General features: G+C 52.9%; 2 protein-coding genes across 21 annotated transcripts; both read right to left on the reverse strand.

Annotated features, from left to right (window-relative positions):
• Nucleotides 1-736: 736 nt before the first annotated feature.
• Nucleotides 737-8,976, reverse strand: ZNF34 (zinc finger protein 34). 17 transcript variants are annotated; one of them, XM_081071167.1, is made up of 8 exons: nt 8,907-8,969; nt 6,127-6,206; nt 5,463-5,512; nt 5,046-5,288; nt 4,673-4,799; nt 4,242-4,361; nt 3,433-3,521; nt 737-2,557 (listed from the first exon to the last, which is right to left on the reverse strand). In XM_081071167.1, the coding sequence occupies exon 8, from the start codon at nt 2,532-2,534 to the stop codon at nt 1,197-1,199; it is 1,338 nt and encodes a 445-aa protein (XP_080927293.1). In that variant the 5' UTR covers nt 2,535-2,557; nt 3,433-3,521; nt 4,242-4,361; nt 4,673-4,799; nt 5,046-5,288; nt 5,463-5,512; nt 6,127-6,206; nt 8,907-8,969; the 3' UTR covers nt 737-1,196. The 17 variants fall into 17 exon arrangements, with proteins under 17 accessions (XP_080927293.1, XP_080927296.1, XP_080927297.1 ...); XM_081071170.1 differs by having other exon boundaries at nt 3,472-3,521; nt 5,046-5,131; nt 8,907-8,953; XM_081071171.1 differs by lacking the exon at nt 8,907-8,969 and adding an exon at nt 8,601-8,904 and having other exon boundaries at nt 3,472-3,521; nt 5,046-5,131.
• Nucleotides 8,977-10,239: 1,263 nt separating this feature from the next.
• Nucleotides 10,240-12,601, reverse strand: RPL8 (ribosomal protein L8). 4 transcript variants are annotated; one of them, XM_081070329.1, is made up of 6 exons: nt 12,530-12,601; nt 12,154-12,300; nt 11,933-12,074; nt 11,434-11,652; nt 10,581-10,696; nt 10,240-10,436 (listed from the first exon to the last, which is right to left on the reverse strand). In XM_081070329.1, the coding sequence occupies exons 2-6, from the start codon at nt 12,289-12,291 to the stop codon at nt 10,278-10,280; spliced, it is 774 nt and encodes a 257-aa protein (XP_080926455.1). In that variant the 5' UTR covers nt 12,292-12,300; nt 12,530-12,601; the 3' UTR covers nt 10,240-10,277. The 4 variants fall into 4 exon arrangements, with proteins under 4 accessions (XP_080926455.1, XP_080926457.1, XP_080926456.1 ...); XM_081070331.1 differs by having other exon boundaries at nt 12,154-12,296; nt 12,530-12,578; XM_081070330.1 differs by lacking the exon at nt 12,530-12,601 and adding an exon at nt 12,430-12,527.
• Between the last annotated feature and the right edge of the window lie 5,465 nt (nt 12,602-18,066).

Consider the following 18,066-nt stretch of genomic DNA (forward strand, 5'->3'; position numbering starts at 1 on the left):
GATGGACAAAAAGCACCTGAAAAGGTGGTCAGCATCATTAGTCATCAGATAAATGCAAATCAAAACCACAATGTGATACCCCCTCCCACTCATTAGGACAGCTATTACCAAAATAAAAAATAACAAGTATTAGCAAGGATGTCGAGAAATTGGAGTCTTCATGCACTGCAAGTGGGGATGTAATAGTGGAGCAGCTGCTGCAGAAAAGTTTGGCTGTTCCTTAACAAGTTAACATAGAGTTACCATTAAATCCAGCAAGTTCACTCCTAAAATTATTGTGAGTAGTATTGTGAGTAAAAGTATTGTGAGTAGGGATTCAAACAGATACTGGTACACCTGTGTTCACAGCACCTTATCCACAATATTCACAAAGTGAAAACACCCAAGTGTCCATCAACAATGATGGATAAACACATGTGGTACCTGCAAGCAATGGAGTAGTACTCAGCCATGAAAAAGAACAGTGTCCTGACACTGGCTACAATGTGCATGAACCTTGAGGACATTTATTATGTTGAGTGAGATAAGCCAGTCACAAAGGACAAATACTGTGCAACTTCACTTGAGGTCCCTAGCATCATCGGATTCATATAGACAGAAAGTACCATAGGGGTTGCCAGCGACTGGGAGAAAGGAGAATGGGGATCATCTGTTTGGGATAATGAACCCTTTATAGATGGTGGTGATGGTCACACAACATCATGAATGTACTAATGCCACTCAATTGTACACTTCAAAATGGTTAAAACGGTAAACTTTATGTTAGGTGTACTTTACCACAATAAAAAAGGCATATTGAGTGACCAAGAAAAGCATGAATGATATGCTTTTAAATTTACAAAATTTAGAATTATGTAAATGTGTGGAATTCTTGCCAGTGTGACTTCTCTGGTATTGAGGAAAAGTGAAGATGGAAATCCTCTGTGCTGCAATAAGCATAACAGTGCTTTCCTGTTGAAGAGCTCTTCAGCGTATCTGAAAGGAAACATACTGAATCGGCAGCAGTGAACTCTTGTAAATGGGAGGGACTATCAGAGCTTCTCCTTTTTGTGCTCCTGTCTCTCAGTTCCTCTAAAATGATCATGCACTCCCTGCTCTTGGTTTAAGAAAAGATTTTTTTTATTAGACAGAAATGCCTTTCACCTGCGACTATGCTACGTGGACCATACTTCACGGATGGGGTGGGCCCTGCACCGTCACGTGCAGGCGCCTTCCCGGAGGTGCAGCCTCTGGTGCTGGAACACATTGGAGCTATGCCGGAAGGCCTTGCCGCACTGGCCGCATGCGTAGGGCTTCTCCCCGGTGTGGACCCGCCGATGCTGGGCGAGGTGAGCGCCCTGGCTAAATGCCTTCTTGCAGTCACTGCATTTGTACGGCTTCTCTCCGTGGTGTGATCGCTGGTGCTGGATGAGTCTGGAGCTGTTGTGGAATGCCTTGTCACACTCGCCACACATGTAGGGCTTCTCCCCCGTGTGGACCCGCCGGTGCTGGAGGAGGTGTGTGCTCTGGCTGAAGACTTTGCCGCAATCATTGCATTCATAGGGCTTCTCGCCAGTGTGGCTTCTCTGATGTTCGACAAGTTTGGTTTTTTGGATGAAGGCTTTCTCACATTCATTACATTTGTAGGGTTTCTCTCCAGTGTGAATCCTTTGGTGTTGGATAAGGTTAGAACTTTGGGTAAAGCCTTTGCCACATTCCTTACACTCAAATGGCTTCTCTCCAGTGTGAGTGCGACGATGTCGGATAAGGATTGAGCTGTCACTGAAGGCCTTCCCACACTCGTTGCATTTGTAGGGTTTCTCTCCTGTGTGGATTCTCTGGTGATAAATGAGGGATGAGTAGGCGCTGAAGTGTTTCCCACACTCACCACACTTGTAGGGCTTCTCCCCGGTGTGGATCCGCTGGTGCTTCATGAGGTTGGGCCTCCGGTTGAATGTCTTCCCACACTCAGCACAGCGGTAGGGAATCTCGCCCGAGTGCACCCTACGGTGGTTGATGAACTCGCAGCTCTGGCTGAAGGCTTTCCCACACTCACTGCACTTGTAGGGCTTCTCTTCACTGTGAAGCCGCTGGTGCTTGATCAGGTTAGCACTGTACCTGAAGGCTTTCCCACAGTAACCACAATAATGCAGTTTTTTCCCAGCAAGAATTTTCTGATCTCTGATAACTAAATTGGCACTGACGACTTCCCCAGAATCATGAACTATATTTGTTTTTTTTGACCTGTGTACACGCTTATGGTTATTGAGATATGATCTCTGTTCAAAACTTTGCTCACATATATCACATTGGTGAGGTCTCTGATCAGAGATAGGGCTTGACCCCAACCCGAGGCTTCTTGCAGACTCATGGCTGCTCTCCTTGTTGGTCTTTGTGACTGGCCTGGGGCCCCTCTGCTCCGTGGGCTTGTCCAGGCTCTCCTCTGGCTCCCCGACATGCTTACGGGCTTCTCCTGGCTCCTGTGTCCAGGGATCAGCCCCCCTGAGTTGGTCCAGTTCTGGCCCATCCAGCATCTCCCCTGAAGCCAACTCCATGTACTCAGTCCAGGCCCTAAAAGCTGAAACAACAAACAGAACATCTCAGGGTCACCTGTGCTGACTGTGGAAGGAAGGTATAAAGATGCTGCCGAACACCTATGGAGTACCAAATCCATCACCTCCAAAGTCATAGTGCCCTCAAAGATAAGAGCCTGGAGTTCTGAGGCTTAAAAACCTCATGCAGGGCCAGTCGTTTGGCAGTGCCAGCATTTAAATCCAGATCTGATCAACTCTCACATTCACTCCATTTTTGCCTGTGTTCTGCCTCCAAAACCTGACTGAGTGGGACTGCAGGAAGCCTGTCTTCGTTATAAAGGGAAGGAAGACGGAGGCTTTGTAGCACCATAGAGACCAGAGAAAGGACGGGCCCCAAAAGTCATGTACAGCATCTGACAGACAAAGAAATTAAGGCAAAGCGAGTAAGGCCACCAAAAACATGCCCCAAATCCATGCTAGGTAAATGAGTTACCGCCGCAGGAGGGCAGAGGGCCAAGCTCCTGCCAGCTGTGGAGGGGGTGGAGCACAGAGGCCAGGTCCCTCAGCTCTCTCTAGCAGTCACACCCATTCCCAGGGCTCTTTCCCGGGGCACGAGAGGACAGTCAGGCAAGCCATCAGTACCTTCAACTCAAGATGCCACACAGAATGCTTCTGGGTGCCCTCAAGCCCTTAAGCCCATGCTGTCTTTCCTTGACTAGACACTCACACACCAACCCCACTGGCAGGAACACACCCACCGAAAATGTGTTCTGTGTGAGCCAAGTGAGAGACATGCACAACTCCAATGTGGGGACAATTGAATGTCCTACACAAGCAGAAAGGATAATGATGAGTAGCACGTTCATAACAACAATGGTGATGAAGCACAACAAACACCATGCAGGGTTAAAAGGCCCACCTGGGACCACACAGACATGAGCCAGGGGTCAGGGGTCACCTGTGGGAGCAGCTTGAAATGCCAGAGGAGGTCCCACGGGCTCCTGGGGACTAAACGTTTTGTATTTTTTTATGAGTTCACTGAGCTATATAAACTTAGGGTTTCTCCCATTTCTATAAGCATGTATACTCAAATAAATTTAGAAAAGAGAAGTTCAAGACCTTTTAGCCAATAGTTCCTTCCTAGGACACCATCAAGACATATGCAGCATTGTCCCCAGCAACGAGACCACAGAACACCGTCCCGATAGAACTTGTAGTGACAGCAGTGACTGGGCTTGTGTGTGCAGTAGAACTGCAGCTAGTGACAAGCGGTGGCACAGCAGTGCAGACAGGGTCACATGTCACATGCAGCTGTGGGCCACACAGGGACACTTGTGTGTCTGGGTGGTGACACGGACAGTGGTAACTGCCTGATGGGTCAACTTAGAAGAGGGGAGTGCAGCGACTGGCCCCAACTGACCCCACCACAGTGTATGAGCTCTCAGGGGCAGGGCTCCACGAGGGTCCCCGGTCCCCAACCCCCTCGTGCACACCCAAACGCCTTCCCTCTCCTTCCCCAACCCCACCCCTTATACGCCCGGGACATGCAGCTCAGGAACTACGGCAGCTAGGCACCCAGGCTGATGCAGGTGACATGGGTTTCAGTAGAGGCCACGCCCAGGGCTGGCGTGCTGCCTCTTCCTCCAACCCCGAGTCATTAGCCACACACCTAGGACTCCAAGTAATGTTTGCTCAGTGACTCAGTTAAGGAAGCAGCCTCTCACACACCTGAGCCATCAACTCTCAGTCGCCCTGTCTCCTCGGCACCCGGCATGTCCAGGACCCACGGCTCGTCCCCTCGCTCCAACTGTGTTATCACTCCAGGCTTGGGATCTGCAGGTCCAGCTCCTGGGAGGGAGGTGGGGCCTGGGTTTGGTGCCAAGGACACGGGGCTGGGGGATTGCAGGGGGAGGGGGAAGTGCAGGTCCGGGGGTGACGGGAAGTTGGCACACTCTGGATATGAGAGCGGAGCACAGGGGGCTCTCTCCACCATGAGGTATGCAACTGCACCTGGGGAAGTGGTCTGCCTTGGGTCTGGGGCAAGAGCTCTGAGGACAGAAGGGCTGGCCTCTGCACCCAACAGGGCCCCAGCCCAGCCCCTGCCAAGCCCCCAGTGCCCAGGATTGTTCCTGGAGCTGCGTCCTGGTGAGAGGCCTTACCCAGAGAGACCAGGTGCCCGTAGGTCTCCAGCATCACATCCCTGTAGAGGCCCCGCTCAGCAGGGCCCAGATGGCCCCACTCCTCCCGGGAGAGCAGCACGGCTACGTCCTCAAAGGTCACCTCACCCTGGAAAGACAGGGGCTGCTGCACAACTGTGTGTGGCTCAGAGTGGCCCTGGGGACATGCCCAGACTTGGCCCAGGGATGGCCTGACTGGTTGGCCACTGAGTCAGCTACAGTCAGGAAGCTGGGGGGCAGGGGGTGTCCCAAGGCCAACCCCTCCTGTTTTCGGTGCCCCCACCAGGGGCCCTGACAGTGTTTGCTGAGGCACAGCAGGAGGAAAGCCCGGGGGGGGGGGGGGGGTGATGCTCACCTGGGGTGGGGTAGACAGGTGCCAAGCCGCCATCTAGTGGTTCCCTGGACACCCCCAGTAGCAGGCAGGAACCAGTCACTCAGGTGCTGAGGGACGAGACTTGGCTTCAGGGCCAGGCTCATCCCCATGGGGCACAGCTGGCCTCCCGGCAGACTTCCCGCCCCCACTGCATGGACCGTGCAGGACGCCCCAGGCCCCTGGCCTGCTAAGTTGTCTCATCCAGGAGGACAGAGGTCCTCATGCCTTTTACATGAGAGAATAAAGACAACATGTTAAGGGTCAGAGAGGAAAAGTAAAAAAAAGTCAATAGAAGGCAGAGAGTAAAGACAAAGTATAGAAGGTAAAAACTATCCAATGGATTTGTAGAAACAAATCCAATGGATGAGTCATGGCAAGAAATAGAAGCATTAAACTCACCTACTAGATGCACGAAACTTGTATTAGATACATGAAATGCACCTACTAACCTAAAAAAAAATAACACAGAAAGGCTGAGCACAAGACAAATCAAACACCAATCAAAATAAAGCACTACTAGCTATATGCCTTTTCTGCGTCTTTAAAGCTCTTTATTGAAGTGTGACATTCACACAGGAGAGTCGACAAACTCTGACCGCACAGCTACAGTCCTGCTCCCCCCACCTCCCTCGGTGGCCACCTTCCTGATGTCCACCCCACCGGTCTGCTGTGCCCCCGGCGACCTTGGTCGCAGGAATTAAGCTGTCTGCACTCTGCGGGCTCCTCCCCTCGCGGTGGTGCTTGTGAGCTCAGATGCACTGCTGTGTGTGGCTTAGCCATAGTTACACCAATCAAAACAGAACTGAAAGTAAAAATCACTAATAGGAACCAAAGCACTGCATATTTACAAAAGGAAAACTATCAAAAAGCTGTCATTACAAACGTGTGTACTGCCAACAGACCCTCAAAAGGTAGAAAGCCAAAGCTAACTGAAGGAACTTGAATGACAGATTTTAACATACTTCCATCAGAAATTAGTGGATCAATAGAGAATTTTATGTAAAGCATAGAGAATACACATTTTTCAAGATGTACACTGAATATTGTAAAAAACAACACATACCAGGCAACAAGGAAACTGTCAGCAAATTCCAAATGCTGATATCACTTAGCAGAACATTCTCTGACCATATTGTTGTTATACTAGAAATATATGATAAAAAAATACATGATAAAAAAAAAATACATTTCCCTCCAGGAAAACAGAAACTAAGGTAGAAAGAGAAAGGCTATATGAGGAGAAATGTGTGTCCTTAACATGCTAATTTTAACACAAGAGATATTTAAGTAAATGGTCTAAACATTCAACAACAAATCAGACACATAAAAGGAAATTAATTCAGGGAAAGATGAATAAAGAAAGAAATAAATGAAATGAATAAATGAAAGAAAATAAAGAAAATGTGATTAAAAGAAACAAAATAATCTCAATTTTTTTTTTTTTTAATTAAAATACAAACATGTGGCAAGTCCAATGTGGGGGTGGGGCCCCAGAGAAGAGATGGAAAAGGAAACACTTAAGAGCTAAAGGGGGGCCGACCCCGTGGCTCAGGCGGTTGGAGCTCCATGCTCCTAATGCAGAAGGCTGCTGGTTGGATTCCCACATGGGCCAGTGGGCTCTCAACCACAAGGTTGCCGGTTCAATTCCTTGACTCTCCCAAGGGATGGTGGGCTGCGCCCCCTGCAACTAACAACAGGCAACTGGACCTGGAGCTAAGCTGCGCCCTCTACAACTAGATTGAAAGACAATGACTTGGAGTTGATTGGCCCTGGAAAAGCACACTGTTCCCCAATATTCCCCAATAAAATTTAGAAAATAAAAAATAAATAAATAGATGAATTAAAAAATAATTCTGTACATCACAAAATTAAATGACAAGCTGCAAAGTGAAAGACCATGTTTGCAAACATACATAACAAGATAAATATACAGAATATATTTTAAAATACCAAAATTTAAGACCATTCAATTTAAAAAATTAACTCAAGATATAATCTCGTAAATCACAAATAAACAAATCATACTGTCCAATAAATATCTGAAAAGATTTTTTTTAACTTTTTAAAAAATTTAAGTGTATTTTTCCAGGACCCATCAGCTCCAAGTCATATAGTTGTTTCAATCTAGTTCTGGAGGGCGCAGCTCACAGTGGCCCATGTGCGGACCAAACCGGCAACCCTGGTGTTAGGAGCATCACGCTCTAACCAGTTGAGCTAACCGGCTGCCCCTGAAAAGATTTTCAATGTAAAGAATTAGGGACATGCAAATTAATACAAGACTTCTCGTCCCATAGACGGCGTGGGGGGGGGAATATAAAATGCTATACAGTATCAAATGCTGGAGACATGAGGAATCATGGAGACATTACAGTTCTATAGGAGTGTACACCGGTACAGCCACTCTGGAAATCCGTGTGACACCACCTGGTAGAGCTAAGACCCTGAAAACCTTTCAGTCAGCAAGCCTAATTCTACATATGTGCCTATAGAAACTCTTTCTAACCACACAAGGCGACACACTGAGTGCCACCGCATGTCTGTGCAGACAAAAGTAGAGGAACCTCACTATCCATCATCAGAGAACAGGCAAGGCCACAGTGGAAAGGAATGAACCACATCAGCGTGATGCAGACAGGGCACAACGCTGTAAGGCTGAGTACAACTGTAAAGTGTAGAATATCAATAGTATGATATATACATAGATTTTTAAATACAAAAACACCATAAGGTGTGTAGAGGTATAGGAAAATTTGCTGACAGCAAAGTAACAATCAACAGGGTGAAAAGGTACCTAAAGGATGGAAGAAAGTATTTGCAAACCATACATCTGATAAGGGGTTAAGATCAAAACTATATAAGCAACTCTCACAACTTAATTGCAAAAAACCACATGACCCGACTTAAAAATGGACAAAGGGCCTGAATAGACAGTTCTCCTCAAAAGACATCCAAATAGCCAGTAGGTACAAGAACAGGTGCTCAGCGTCACTGATCATCAGGGAAATGCAAATCAAAATCAATGTGAGCTGCCACCCCACACCTGGTAGAATGGCTGTCATCAAAGAGATGAGAGATCAGTGCTGGCGAGGCTGTGGAGAAAAGGGGACCCTCTGCACTGCTGGTGGGAATGTAAATCGGCGCACCCACTACAGAAAGAAGTATGACGTTCCTCAGAAAATTACACATAGAGCTACCTTCTTCCACTTCTGGGTATTTATCCGAAGAAATAGAAATCTGGAGCTGGAGGAGATGCCTGCAGCCCCGTGTTCACTGCAGCATAAGGTACAACCGACAAGACACGGAAACCACCTCAGTGTCCATGGATAGGTGGATGGATAAAGAGAATGTGGCATACATACACAATGTATTATTCAGCCTAAAAAAAGGCAAGCCTACCGCTTGCAACAACACCGATGGACTTGGATGACACTGTGCTCAGTGAAATAAGCCAGACACGGCAAGACAGAAACCACATGATGTCGTATATGTGGGATACGAAATAGTCCAAGTCATGGAAGCAGAGTCCATGCTATGTACCGGGGGCTGGGGGTGGCGGCGGCGGCGTGCGTGTGGATGGGCTGGTTACCCCGCTCCGGAAGAGGGGGCGACGCGCAGGGGGCGGTCCCGGGCCTTCCCGGAGGCAGAAGCGGCCCGGGGGGCCGACGTGCGAAGGGCTGTCAGGTGGGGGGAGGCCGGGCCAGGGGACGAGGCCTGCCGGGGTACCCCGGGCGGGAGGTGTCGTCCACCGCGGGGCGCACCCCGGCCCTGAGCACCCGGGCGGACACGAGGGGGTCCCCGGGAAGCCCCGCTACCCCAGCCCCGCCCAGTCGGGCCCGCACTCACCTCCGCGTCGCCGAGCAGCGCCCACCCGACCACGCCCCGCCTGTCCCACCGGCCCCGCCAATCGAAGCCCAGCGGAAGTGACACAAGCCCCGCCCCTCGCGTCCCGGCCGGCGGCGCCCTCGGGCCGCTCTGGAAATGGATTCCAGGTCTTGATGGTTGGTCTCCTTCAGGAATGGTTAACTGCGGTGCCACACATCGGGAACGCTGCGACCAGGTGGCAGCATGGAAACGTCATCTCGACGCTTCAGAACCCAGGCACGGGTGAGGCTTTGGTGACCAGTTTGGAAGACCAGTTTTTTTCAGAGGAACTACCTAGTGAGCTGCTGAATGTCTTTCTTTCCCAAAACCACACCCTTCCCCAGAGTGAAGAGGGTGTCTACTGGTCAAAGAAGCCCTTCTGAGCCTGACCCACTGCCCCCAGCTCCACCCCCTGTAAATGGGGCCATGTCCGCTCTAGACAGGGCCTCCTCGGGTACCTGACTGCTTCCGCAAACCCTCCCTAATGTCCAGTGTCTTGGCCAAGACGGCAGGCCACTGTAGCCAGAAGCAAGCAGTAAAGCAATGGCATCTTATGGTCCAGGCACCAAGGCTAGTGCTTTCTTTCAGGAGACATTGCCTTCCTGTCTTCTCTACCCATGAGTGAGGCCGTGGCCCTGCTGGGGTAACTGACCAGGTATCGTGGGTGGCCAAGGGCAGGTGAGGCCAGGAGAGGCAAGACTGAGGGCTGGGGGCCAGGTCAACGACAGATAGGTATGGACAATGAGAGCAGGGAGTCCCAGTAAGGCATCATCCAGAAAGGACCCTGTAGCACACAGCTTCTCCATGTACTAGGTGACGAGTGCCGCCATGAGTGGCCAGTGGCCTGCAACTCTATTGGCTCCCAGAAAACCACTGCGGCGGGGACAGGTCTGAGAGCGAAGGCACCGATGGGCCTCCACTCCCATGTTGATAGCTGCTCAGCAGTGGCTGTGCCAGTTGTTAGCTTTGACAGAACTGTTACCAACTTTGGTACAAGGTACCATGGGCTGTGGCCAAACAGGAAGCCCATTCGTTGAGAACCCCTTGGACCTCTCCTCATACAAGCGCTTCAGGTGCACCACCCACACCTCACCTATATTCTCCCAGACCCAGGACAAGTTAACGAATGCAGGTGTAGGGTGGGCTTCTCTGCTCCATGTGCCAGGTGGGGTTCCAGGGACCGATCACCCCCACCTCTTTGCCGGAGCTTTCTCTGCTCACTGCTACACCTGCTCCATGTTCCTTTTCCCTATACCTGGAGCTCACCAGCAGTGCTCCCAGCAGGGCCCTTCCCAATGAAAACAGGCAAACAGCATAGTGGCAAAAGGAAAGACTTTATTGAGCCTCCCAGTCCTAGTTCTCTTTCTCCTGCACAGTCTTAGTTCCCCGTAGACGCCCGGTCCGGCGGGCAGCGATGAGACCCACTTTGCGGCCAGCAGGGGCATCTCTGCGGATGGTAGAGGGTTTGCCGATGTGCTGGTGGTTGCCACCTCCAAATGGATGCTCCACAGGCTGTAGGCAGAGGGAGGTGTTGTCAGTGTTGGGGCAGCCGGTGCCTACACACCTTACCCAGAGGCTCACACCACAGACCCCCCACCACATTCCAGCCTGTCCCTGTACCCTGAACACCCCACCGCCCATTTCCAGGCTACTCACGTTCATGGCCACACCCCGCACACGGGGCCAACAATTCCTCTTTGCCTTGTACTTGTGGTAGGCTCGGCCGGCCTTCAGGATGGGTTTGTCAATGCGGCCACCTCCAGCCACCACACCTGTCAGGGAGATCAGGCATCACGCCCTCCCCAGCGCACAGGACTCGCCTTCAGCGAGACCCAACATCCCCTCCTGGTTCCTTGTCAGCACCCCACCCCGAACCAACCACTTCTGGATATATCCTTGAACGGTTCCCAAAAGCCTGAGTCAACTAACAGCGAGTTTCTCCAGGTTCCGAGAGGCAGCAAGGCCAGGCCTCTGCCCATGTCGTCTGGGATGCCCATCTCGACCCTGGGAAGCCCTTGCCCCTTCACATCTGACATTGGGCAGGTCCCTGAACCCTGAACCCCAACCAGAAGACTGACCCAACCTGCCACATCTCAGCCTGTTTGGCTTACTCTGTGAAAACACTCTCGACAGCCTGCGCTAGGCAGGACTGGGTTTGTCACAGGGACCTGAAGGTGTTGTTGCCCAATAGCAGTGAACAAACTTGGATCCAAATCCTTTTTAATACACATACTGGGTGGTTTTAAAGGAGATCACAGCTCTTTCAAAAGGCTGTCAACAAGGGGAGGTAGGAGCAAGGGCCACACAGATGTAGGTCATGCCAGAGTGCGGATGGGTCCTGGCCACTAATCCCGTCTCCCTCCATTCCTGACCAGCAGTGATGCAGGTGTTACTGAACCCACTTCCCAGTTGTAACTCCAAAGCAGTGCAGATGCTCACGCTTTAGTGGAGCAGGCCCTTAGGTTCCAGGGCCCAGGTGACCCAGAGCCCATGGTTGCCTGCCACTCACCGACCACAGCTCTGTTGGCGGAGGAAATGACCTTCTTGGAGCCGGAGGGCAGCTTCACTCGGGTCTTTTTGGTCTCAGGATTGTGGGAGATGACGGTGGCATAGTTGCCGGAGGCTCGGGCCAGCTTGCCCCGGTCACCAGGCTTCTCCTCCAGACAGCACACGATGGTGCCCTCAGGCATGGTGCCTACTGGGAGCACGTTGCCAATATTCAGCTGAGCTGCAAGAGGAAGCGACAGGGGTCATTCAGCACAGCAAGGCGTTTTCTGAACGCCTGCTGGACAGAGGTGATGCAAATCCTCTTTCCACAGCACCCCACTCAGGGTCCTGCCTCCTCCTACAGCTCTCCCGGACCCTCCTCGTAGGTTCGGCCCAGCAGGACCCACGCAGTGAGGCCTCTTCCTGGATGCCGCCTCGGCTCCACTAGGATGTGAGTGAGCCTCCTGGTGCAGCCCCGTCCCCTCCCCAGCCCGACCTCCCATCCCAGAAGCGCGGCTTACCCTTCTTGCCACAGTACACGAACTGGCCGGTGTGGATGCCTTCGGCGGCAATGAACAGCTCCGTCCGCTTCTTAAACCGGTACGGATCGCGGAAGACAACCTTGGCAAGCGGCGCGCCGCGACCTGGGTCATGGATGATATCCTGCGGGCCGAAGCGGCGTGAGCGTGGGGACCTGGTGGGACACCCCGCGCCCCTTCCCGCCGCGGCCGGCGCCCCGCACCTTCACGATGCCCTTGATGTACCCGTGCCGCTCGGCGAAATCCACGGCGCGCAGACGCGCGGCGCCCTTGCGGTGCTTCACGTGCGCGCGGAACACGGAGCCGGCACCCTTCCTCTGCCCACGGATCACGCGGCCCATGGCGGCTATCTGGGGGCAGCTCACAATCAGCACCCGCGCGGCCCAGGCACACCCGCCACCCGGCTTCAGGGTACCCTTTCCCCAGGCTCCTCCCTCCAGTCCCCGGCCCCCTCTGCGCTCCCATCCCCGGCCGTGCACCCCCGTGCCCTCTCAGGAGCCCGCCTAGGTCCTTGGCGAGCATCGGGGCGACGGATGGCGCCGGATGGCACCCAGGCCTCGGCGTCCCAACACGTCTCACCTGCTGCTTAGTGCGGCCGAAAGAGGAGCCGAAGCGCTCGCGAGCCGCCTTATCTTCCGGGGCCGGGCTGAAAGTCACTTGACCTTCCGGGTAGGTGCCGCGACCGCGAGTGTAGTGTACGCCGGGACTTGTAGTCCTCCATCGCCGCCGGGGCCTCCGCGCAGGCGCAGTGGCGTGGCCGGGCCCGCGGTGCCCAGGAGGTCCGCAGGTCTGGTCCGCCCGCCGCGTGGTCGTCGTGTGGGCAGGAGTCGCCCACTGAGCAGCTGAGGAGTCACCGAGGGGTTGAGTGATTTGTTCAGGCTCATGCTACCCCCAACAGAGTGACACTGAGTTAGGCACAGTGCTTGGGCACGTGGACTTTGGGGTCCCCGAGATGGTCCAACAAGTCCCTATGATGCAGTGTGTGTGTGGGGGGGGGGGGCGGGGAACATGTCCTCCCTGTATCTTGGAGATGGCTGCCAAAGCAGCCAGAAGGCAGCTGACCAGGCCCACTGCAGGACTTGTGAGCAGGCCTCGACACAGATAGGCGGTCAGTGCCACAGTCTGAGGTGAGACTGGGACCGCAGTGCCAGCCCAGGAGCCCCAGGGGGGGTCTCGCGGCTGTCAGACCCCCATTGGGGGCCCTGAGCCAAGAGAAAACTGCGAGGTACTGCTCTGGGGGGCTTGCTTGTGTGGGATCCTTCCAGAGGCCTACCTGGAGGTGGCGGGTGTGGACTCGAGGGCAGCCAATGGTGGGGCTCTGGGAGGTGCAGACACCCACCTAATGTTTACCACGCTGCTGCCTCATGCTGGTTGGATCTGTCTTTGCAGAGATGGGGATCCCCTATCTCTGCAAAGACCCATGTCCCCCACCACAGTCTGGAGACCTGTGATTGACTCCATGTCACTGACCTGAAAGCCAACCCTGTGAGGCCACTGAGCCTAGCACACAGCAGGGGCTCTGCACTTCTGGGTCACCTGATCATGATGGCCATTATGGGTGGGAGCAGCCATATTGGGGATGGGGTTCTCGGGCTGTGGAGAGGGGTCCTACCCACGAGGTGGCTTTGCTCATGCTGCTCAGCAAGGTGCCTCTCTCATGCAGTCCAACTTCACCTGCATTGCAAACTTTATTCTTAGAAATTATTTATTTCCTTTTAAAGTTGTTCTTTAAATGTTTCTTGTCACAAGTAATTTGCTATAAACTATGACCCTCTTCTGTCTTGTTTGGTTTGGCTTCGCACCCCCAGCGTCAGCTGCCCTGAGGCAAGGAACAGAACACTGTGGCCCCTTCATGTCTAACATGGGAACAGTAATGCTGTCTTTCATAGGGTTGTTGTCAGGGTTAAATGAGTGAATACACACACAGAGGGCATAAAGTGCGCCTACAAAAATCACCAGGGCTGAGGAAGTCACGGAGTGGCCATTTTCAGGCTCAGACAGGAGAGGTAGTCTCAGAGAGTGACCAGAAGGAAGCTCGCAGAAGCTTCAAGGTATAACCAACGAGTGACGGGGGGGCTAGTTTCACAGGGTGTTCAGGGTGTGAAAATTCATTGTGCTGCTTGCTGCTGGTGTTTGTAATTCCTTCCTGTGTATTTTACTTCTAAAAGTGGTGTTCCTTTAAGGTGTGCAGGAAAATGGTAAAAATTCCTGGGAGGTCTTTGACCTCCAAAAGCTGGGGAAGGGGTGGGGTCCAAGCCTATATTTCCAAGGAGAAAAGGAATCCAGCTAATACTTGAGGTAAAATTGGAATAAAGAGATGCTCATATATGTCCAAAACCAAACAAAAATTATGGAAAATATACATGTTGAGACAAACAGAACAAAATTTAAATCAAACACAAGAGTCAGTTCTTTCATACATGTTTATAGTAGCTAAATATATATGCAGAACTTAACTCATCTTGTAACTGGAAGCATGTACCTTTTGACTCATCCATTTCCCCCCCAGCCACAGCGGTCATCCATTTCGTGCTCGGTCATCCCTTTGTTGGTGCAGTCTCTGGCCTCTGCTGGGAGCTGAGACCAAAGGACAAGAATGCCCCCCCCCCGCGAGTGTGGAGACTTAGCCCCCAGATCCTCTGGAGTACCCCTCCCGACCCTGTGAACTCAGAGAAAGACCTGAGGCCAAGGTGGAGACCCCCACCTCACTCGAAGCTTCATGGCCGCAAGGCTGCTCCCCCTCCCTTGAGAATACAGCAGTGACCTCACTGACAGAGGCCTTGACTCCCAGAGCTAAACCGATCCCTGAACACCCCTGACGTGGTCCCCATCTGCCTGGACAGCAGGATTTATGGTCGCAGGAGGCCGTTGTGTTCAAAGACCTGGCCATGAGAATAGAATGGAGTTGCCTGGCCCCCACCCAGCGGGCACTGTACAGGGACATGATGCTGGAGACCTACTGGCACATGGCCTTGATGGGTGAGGGTCGCAGGTCCCAGACCGCAGCCTCTCCACAGCCACACTGGGGACTTGCTTCCTTTCCAGACTGGAGTCCCACACGTTGGGAGAGGAAGGGCCCTCCATCGCCCCCGGGCCACCCAGCTGCCCGCTACTGGGCAGTAGGTGTCCCCCACCACTCCCAGCACCCATATGTGCCCCGTGGCCTCCCGCCAGGTGGTGGGCCTGCCTTTCCCCATTCCTCCCCTACACGTGCTGTCGCTGCGTCTGCCCCACCTGCAAGCTTCCTGGTTGCCAAACCAGCATTGATCCTCCTGGAGCAAGGGGAGGAGCCAGGGGCCTTGATTCTGCAGGTGGGTGAAAATCGAGGGACCAAGGCCAGCCAATGCCCGGGTGAGTGCAAGACGCAGGGAGGCCGGGTCTTCACACAGCTCCCTGCATCCTTGCAGGCCCTGGGCGCTCATGCTGCGCTGGAGCTCCTCACAGCAGGGCCAGGTTTCCTACTAAACGCCTTGCTTGTCGTCCAAGGCCAGCCACAGATTCACCCCCTGCGAGCACTCGCGCATCCACCGCTGGAAGAGGCGCTGTGCGTGCGGCGAGTGCGGGCAGCTCTTGATCCGCCGGGCCTCGCTCCTCAAATAGCGCCAGCTGCACGCGTAGGCGAGGCCCGGACAGGACGGCGGGCGCCAGCGCGCCCTGCCCGGCGAAGCACCGAGGGGCCGCGCGGGGGCCCACCTCCGCCAGTGCTCTGTATACCAGAAGCTCTTCAGACACGAGTTCCTGCTGCTCCTGCACCAAAGACTGAACATGGGCGGGCGAGAAGACGTTTGAGTGCAGAGACTGTGGCAAGGCCTTCGGCCAGAAGCCCAGCCTCACGCTGCACCAGCAGACCCACAGCGAGGAGAGGCCTTTCGCCTGTGCGGAGCGTGGCAAGGCTTTCCGCAGGAGCTCCACGCTGGCTGCGCGCTACCGGCCACAACGGCCAGAGGCCAGAGGCGGGCTGCTCAGCTGCGGGGCCCCGGGGAGGGCTCGCAGCCGGCTGGCTGCCCCCCTCCAGCACCAGCAAGTCCCGACAGGCAGTGCTCCGTGGGGGGCAGGCCACGTGGGTGCAGCAGAGCATTCGTCCGGGATGGAGAGGAAGGCCATGCCGGAGTGGGTCCCTACGCCACCCTCCAGTCCGCGTGCCCACAGGAGTGCGGCATCTGGAAGCCCACTAAGTGGGCCTGGACCCTCACATCGGCTTCAGTAAGCCAAATGGGGGTGGGGCTGGGTTGTGTTTTCTTGCTCATCTATTTTCCAAATACTTACTTGTGATTAGAAAAAAAAAAATAGCTTGGTGTCATGATCAGGCCCTGTTTGCAAGAGCTCCAGCCACCCCGCAGGAGCTGGAGGGGAACAGAATCCCAGTGCCTGGCGTGGGGACATTGGGAAGTCAATGGGACATGGGGTTTGGAAGTGAGCCAGGGCTGGAGGGCTGGTGATGCTGATTCCAGGACTCAGGCAGGGTCCCAGGCCCCCAGAGGCACCTCAGGAGCCCCAGCTGGGCTGGGTGTGCCCTGCCTTCCTCAGGCCTCAGGCAGAAGGTGCCCAAGGACCTGCTGTCCTGGGAGCCCGTCTTAGCCACCACTGGTCACCATCAGCCTCACCCAACAGCGAGAACTCTAACGGGCTTCTGAGGCAGCTTACAAAACATGAGATAGAAAGGAAGCTGTCAGGCCTGAGCCAAGCTGAGGGCCTGACCCGCAAATGCATGTTTTTAATTAACGTGTTTTCTTCCTAAGTATAAACTTGATGTGGGGGATTTGGAAAATGCAGAAACTTTAAGAAAAGCAACATAAAAAAATGCCCTTTGTCTCACTCTCCAGAAATCGATATTGTGATGTCTGTGGTGCTTTCTTTCTAATGCACAGTTACTGTTTTCGAAATTGGAGTTATGTTTTGCTTAGAGTTTTGTACCTACTGATTGGATGATGCCCGGGTGTGTGCCATCTCATGTGCTTTACTTAGCAGCTCTCTCATTGTCAGACATCTGTCTTTTCCCCCACAGTGTCGCTGTTACCGTTAAACCCACAGTGGGCATGTGCACGTTTGCCTGTGTCCCTGACTGCTTCGTTGGGGTTGAGGAGGGCTTCCAGGTCAGGGGTACTGGGAGTAGGGAGGGCCTGCTTTAAATTTCATTAATCTTGAGAAATGCCACTCTCGTTTTTATTTGCTTTTCTTGGCCTTTTCATGGGTGAGTTCCCAGTAGGCTCTTGTACCCATTTTTATTGGGTTTGGAAGACCTCTGTGTTGAGTTCCAATCTCTTTCCCATGATATCCCCATTTCCTCAATTGTGACACAGACCACAGGTGTTTGGGTGGGGGTGGGAGGTAAGCTGCATCTTAGAACGGAGGCAGTGATATATTACAAATATTTTCCCTAGTTCTTTCTTTGCTTTTAATAATGAGGTTTGTTTTGTTTTGTTTTGTTTTTTTAGGATTTTTTTTATTGGGGCAGGGGAACAGGACTTTATTGGGGAACAGTGTGTACTTCCAGGACATTTTTTACAAGTCAAGTTGTTGTCCTTTCAATCTTAGTAGTGGAGGGCACAGCTCAATTCCAGGTCCAGTTGCCGATGCTAGTTGCACGGGGCGCAGCCTACCATCCCTTGTGAGAGTCGAACTGGCAACCTTGTGGTTGAGAGGACATGCTCCAACCAACTGAGCCATCTGGGAGCTCAGCTCAAGGTGCAGTGTTCAATCATTAGTTGCAGGGGGCGCTGCCCACCATCCCTTGTGGGACTCGAGGAATCAAACTGGCAACCTTGTGGTTGAGAGCCCACTGGCCCATGTTAGGAGCATGGAGCTCTAACCGCCTGAGCCACCGGGCCGGCCCAATAATGAGGTTTTTAATACAAAAAATACAATTCCCCTGTGGCCAAAATTATCTGTCCTGATATGATTAAAAAAGACTTCCTTCCACACCCCAAGATTTTATAAAACGTCTTTACTTTGGTTAACTTACTAAAGTAATACATATTTGTAGTAAAACAACAGCAAAACCTCAATGTAGAAATAGGAAATAAAAGCCCCCTTCCTTCTCCCTTATCCCCCAATGCCCTCCTTTCTCCCAGACACACCACTGTTAACAGTTTGGGTAGTTCATTCCTGTCTTCCCC

Source organism: Rhinolophus hipposideros (genome assembly GCF_964194185.1).
Source record: "Rhinolophus hipposideros genome assembly, chromosome: 13".
NCBI classification, from domain to species: domain Eukaryota; kingdom Metazoa; phylum Chordata; class Mammalia; order Chiroptera; family Rhinolophidae; genus Rhinolophus; species Rhinolophus hipposideros.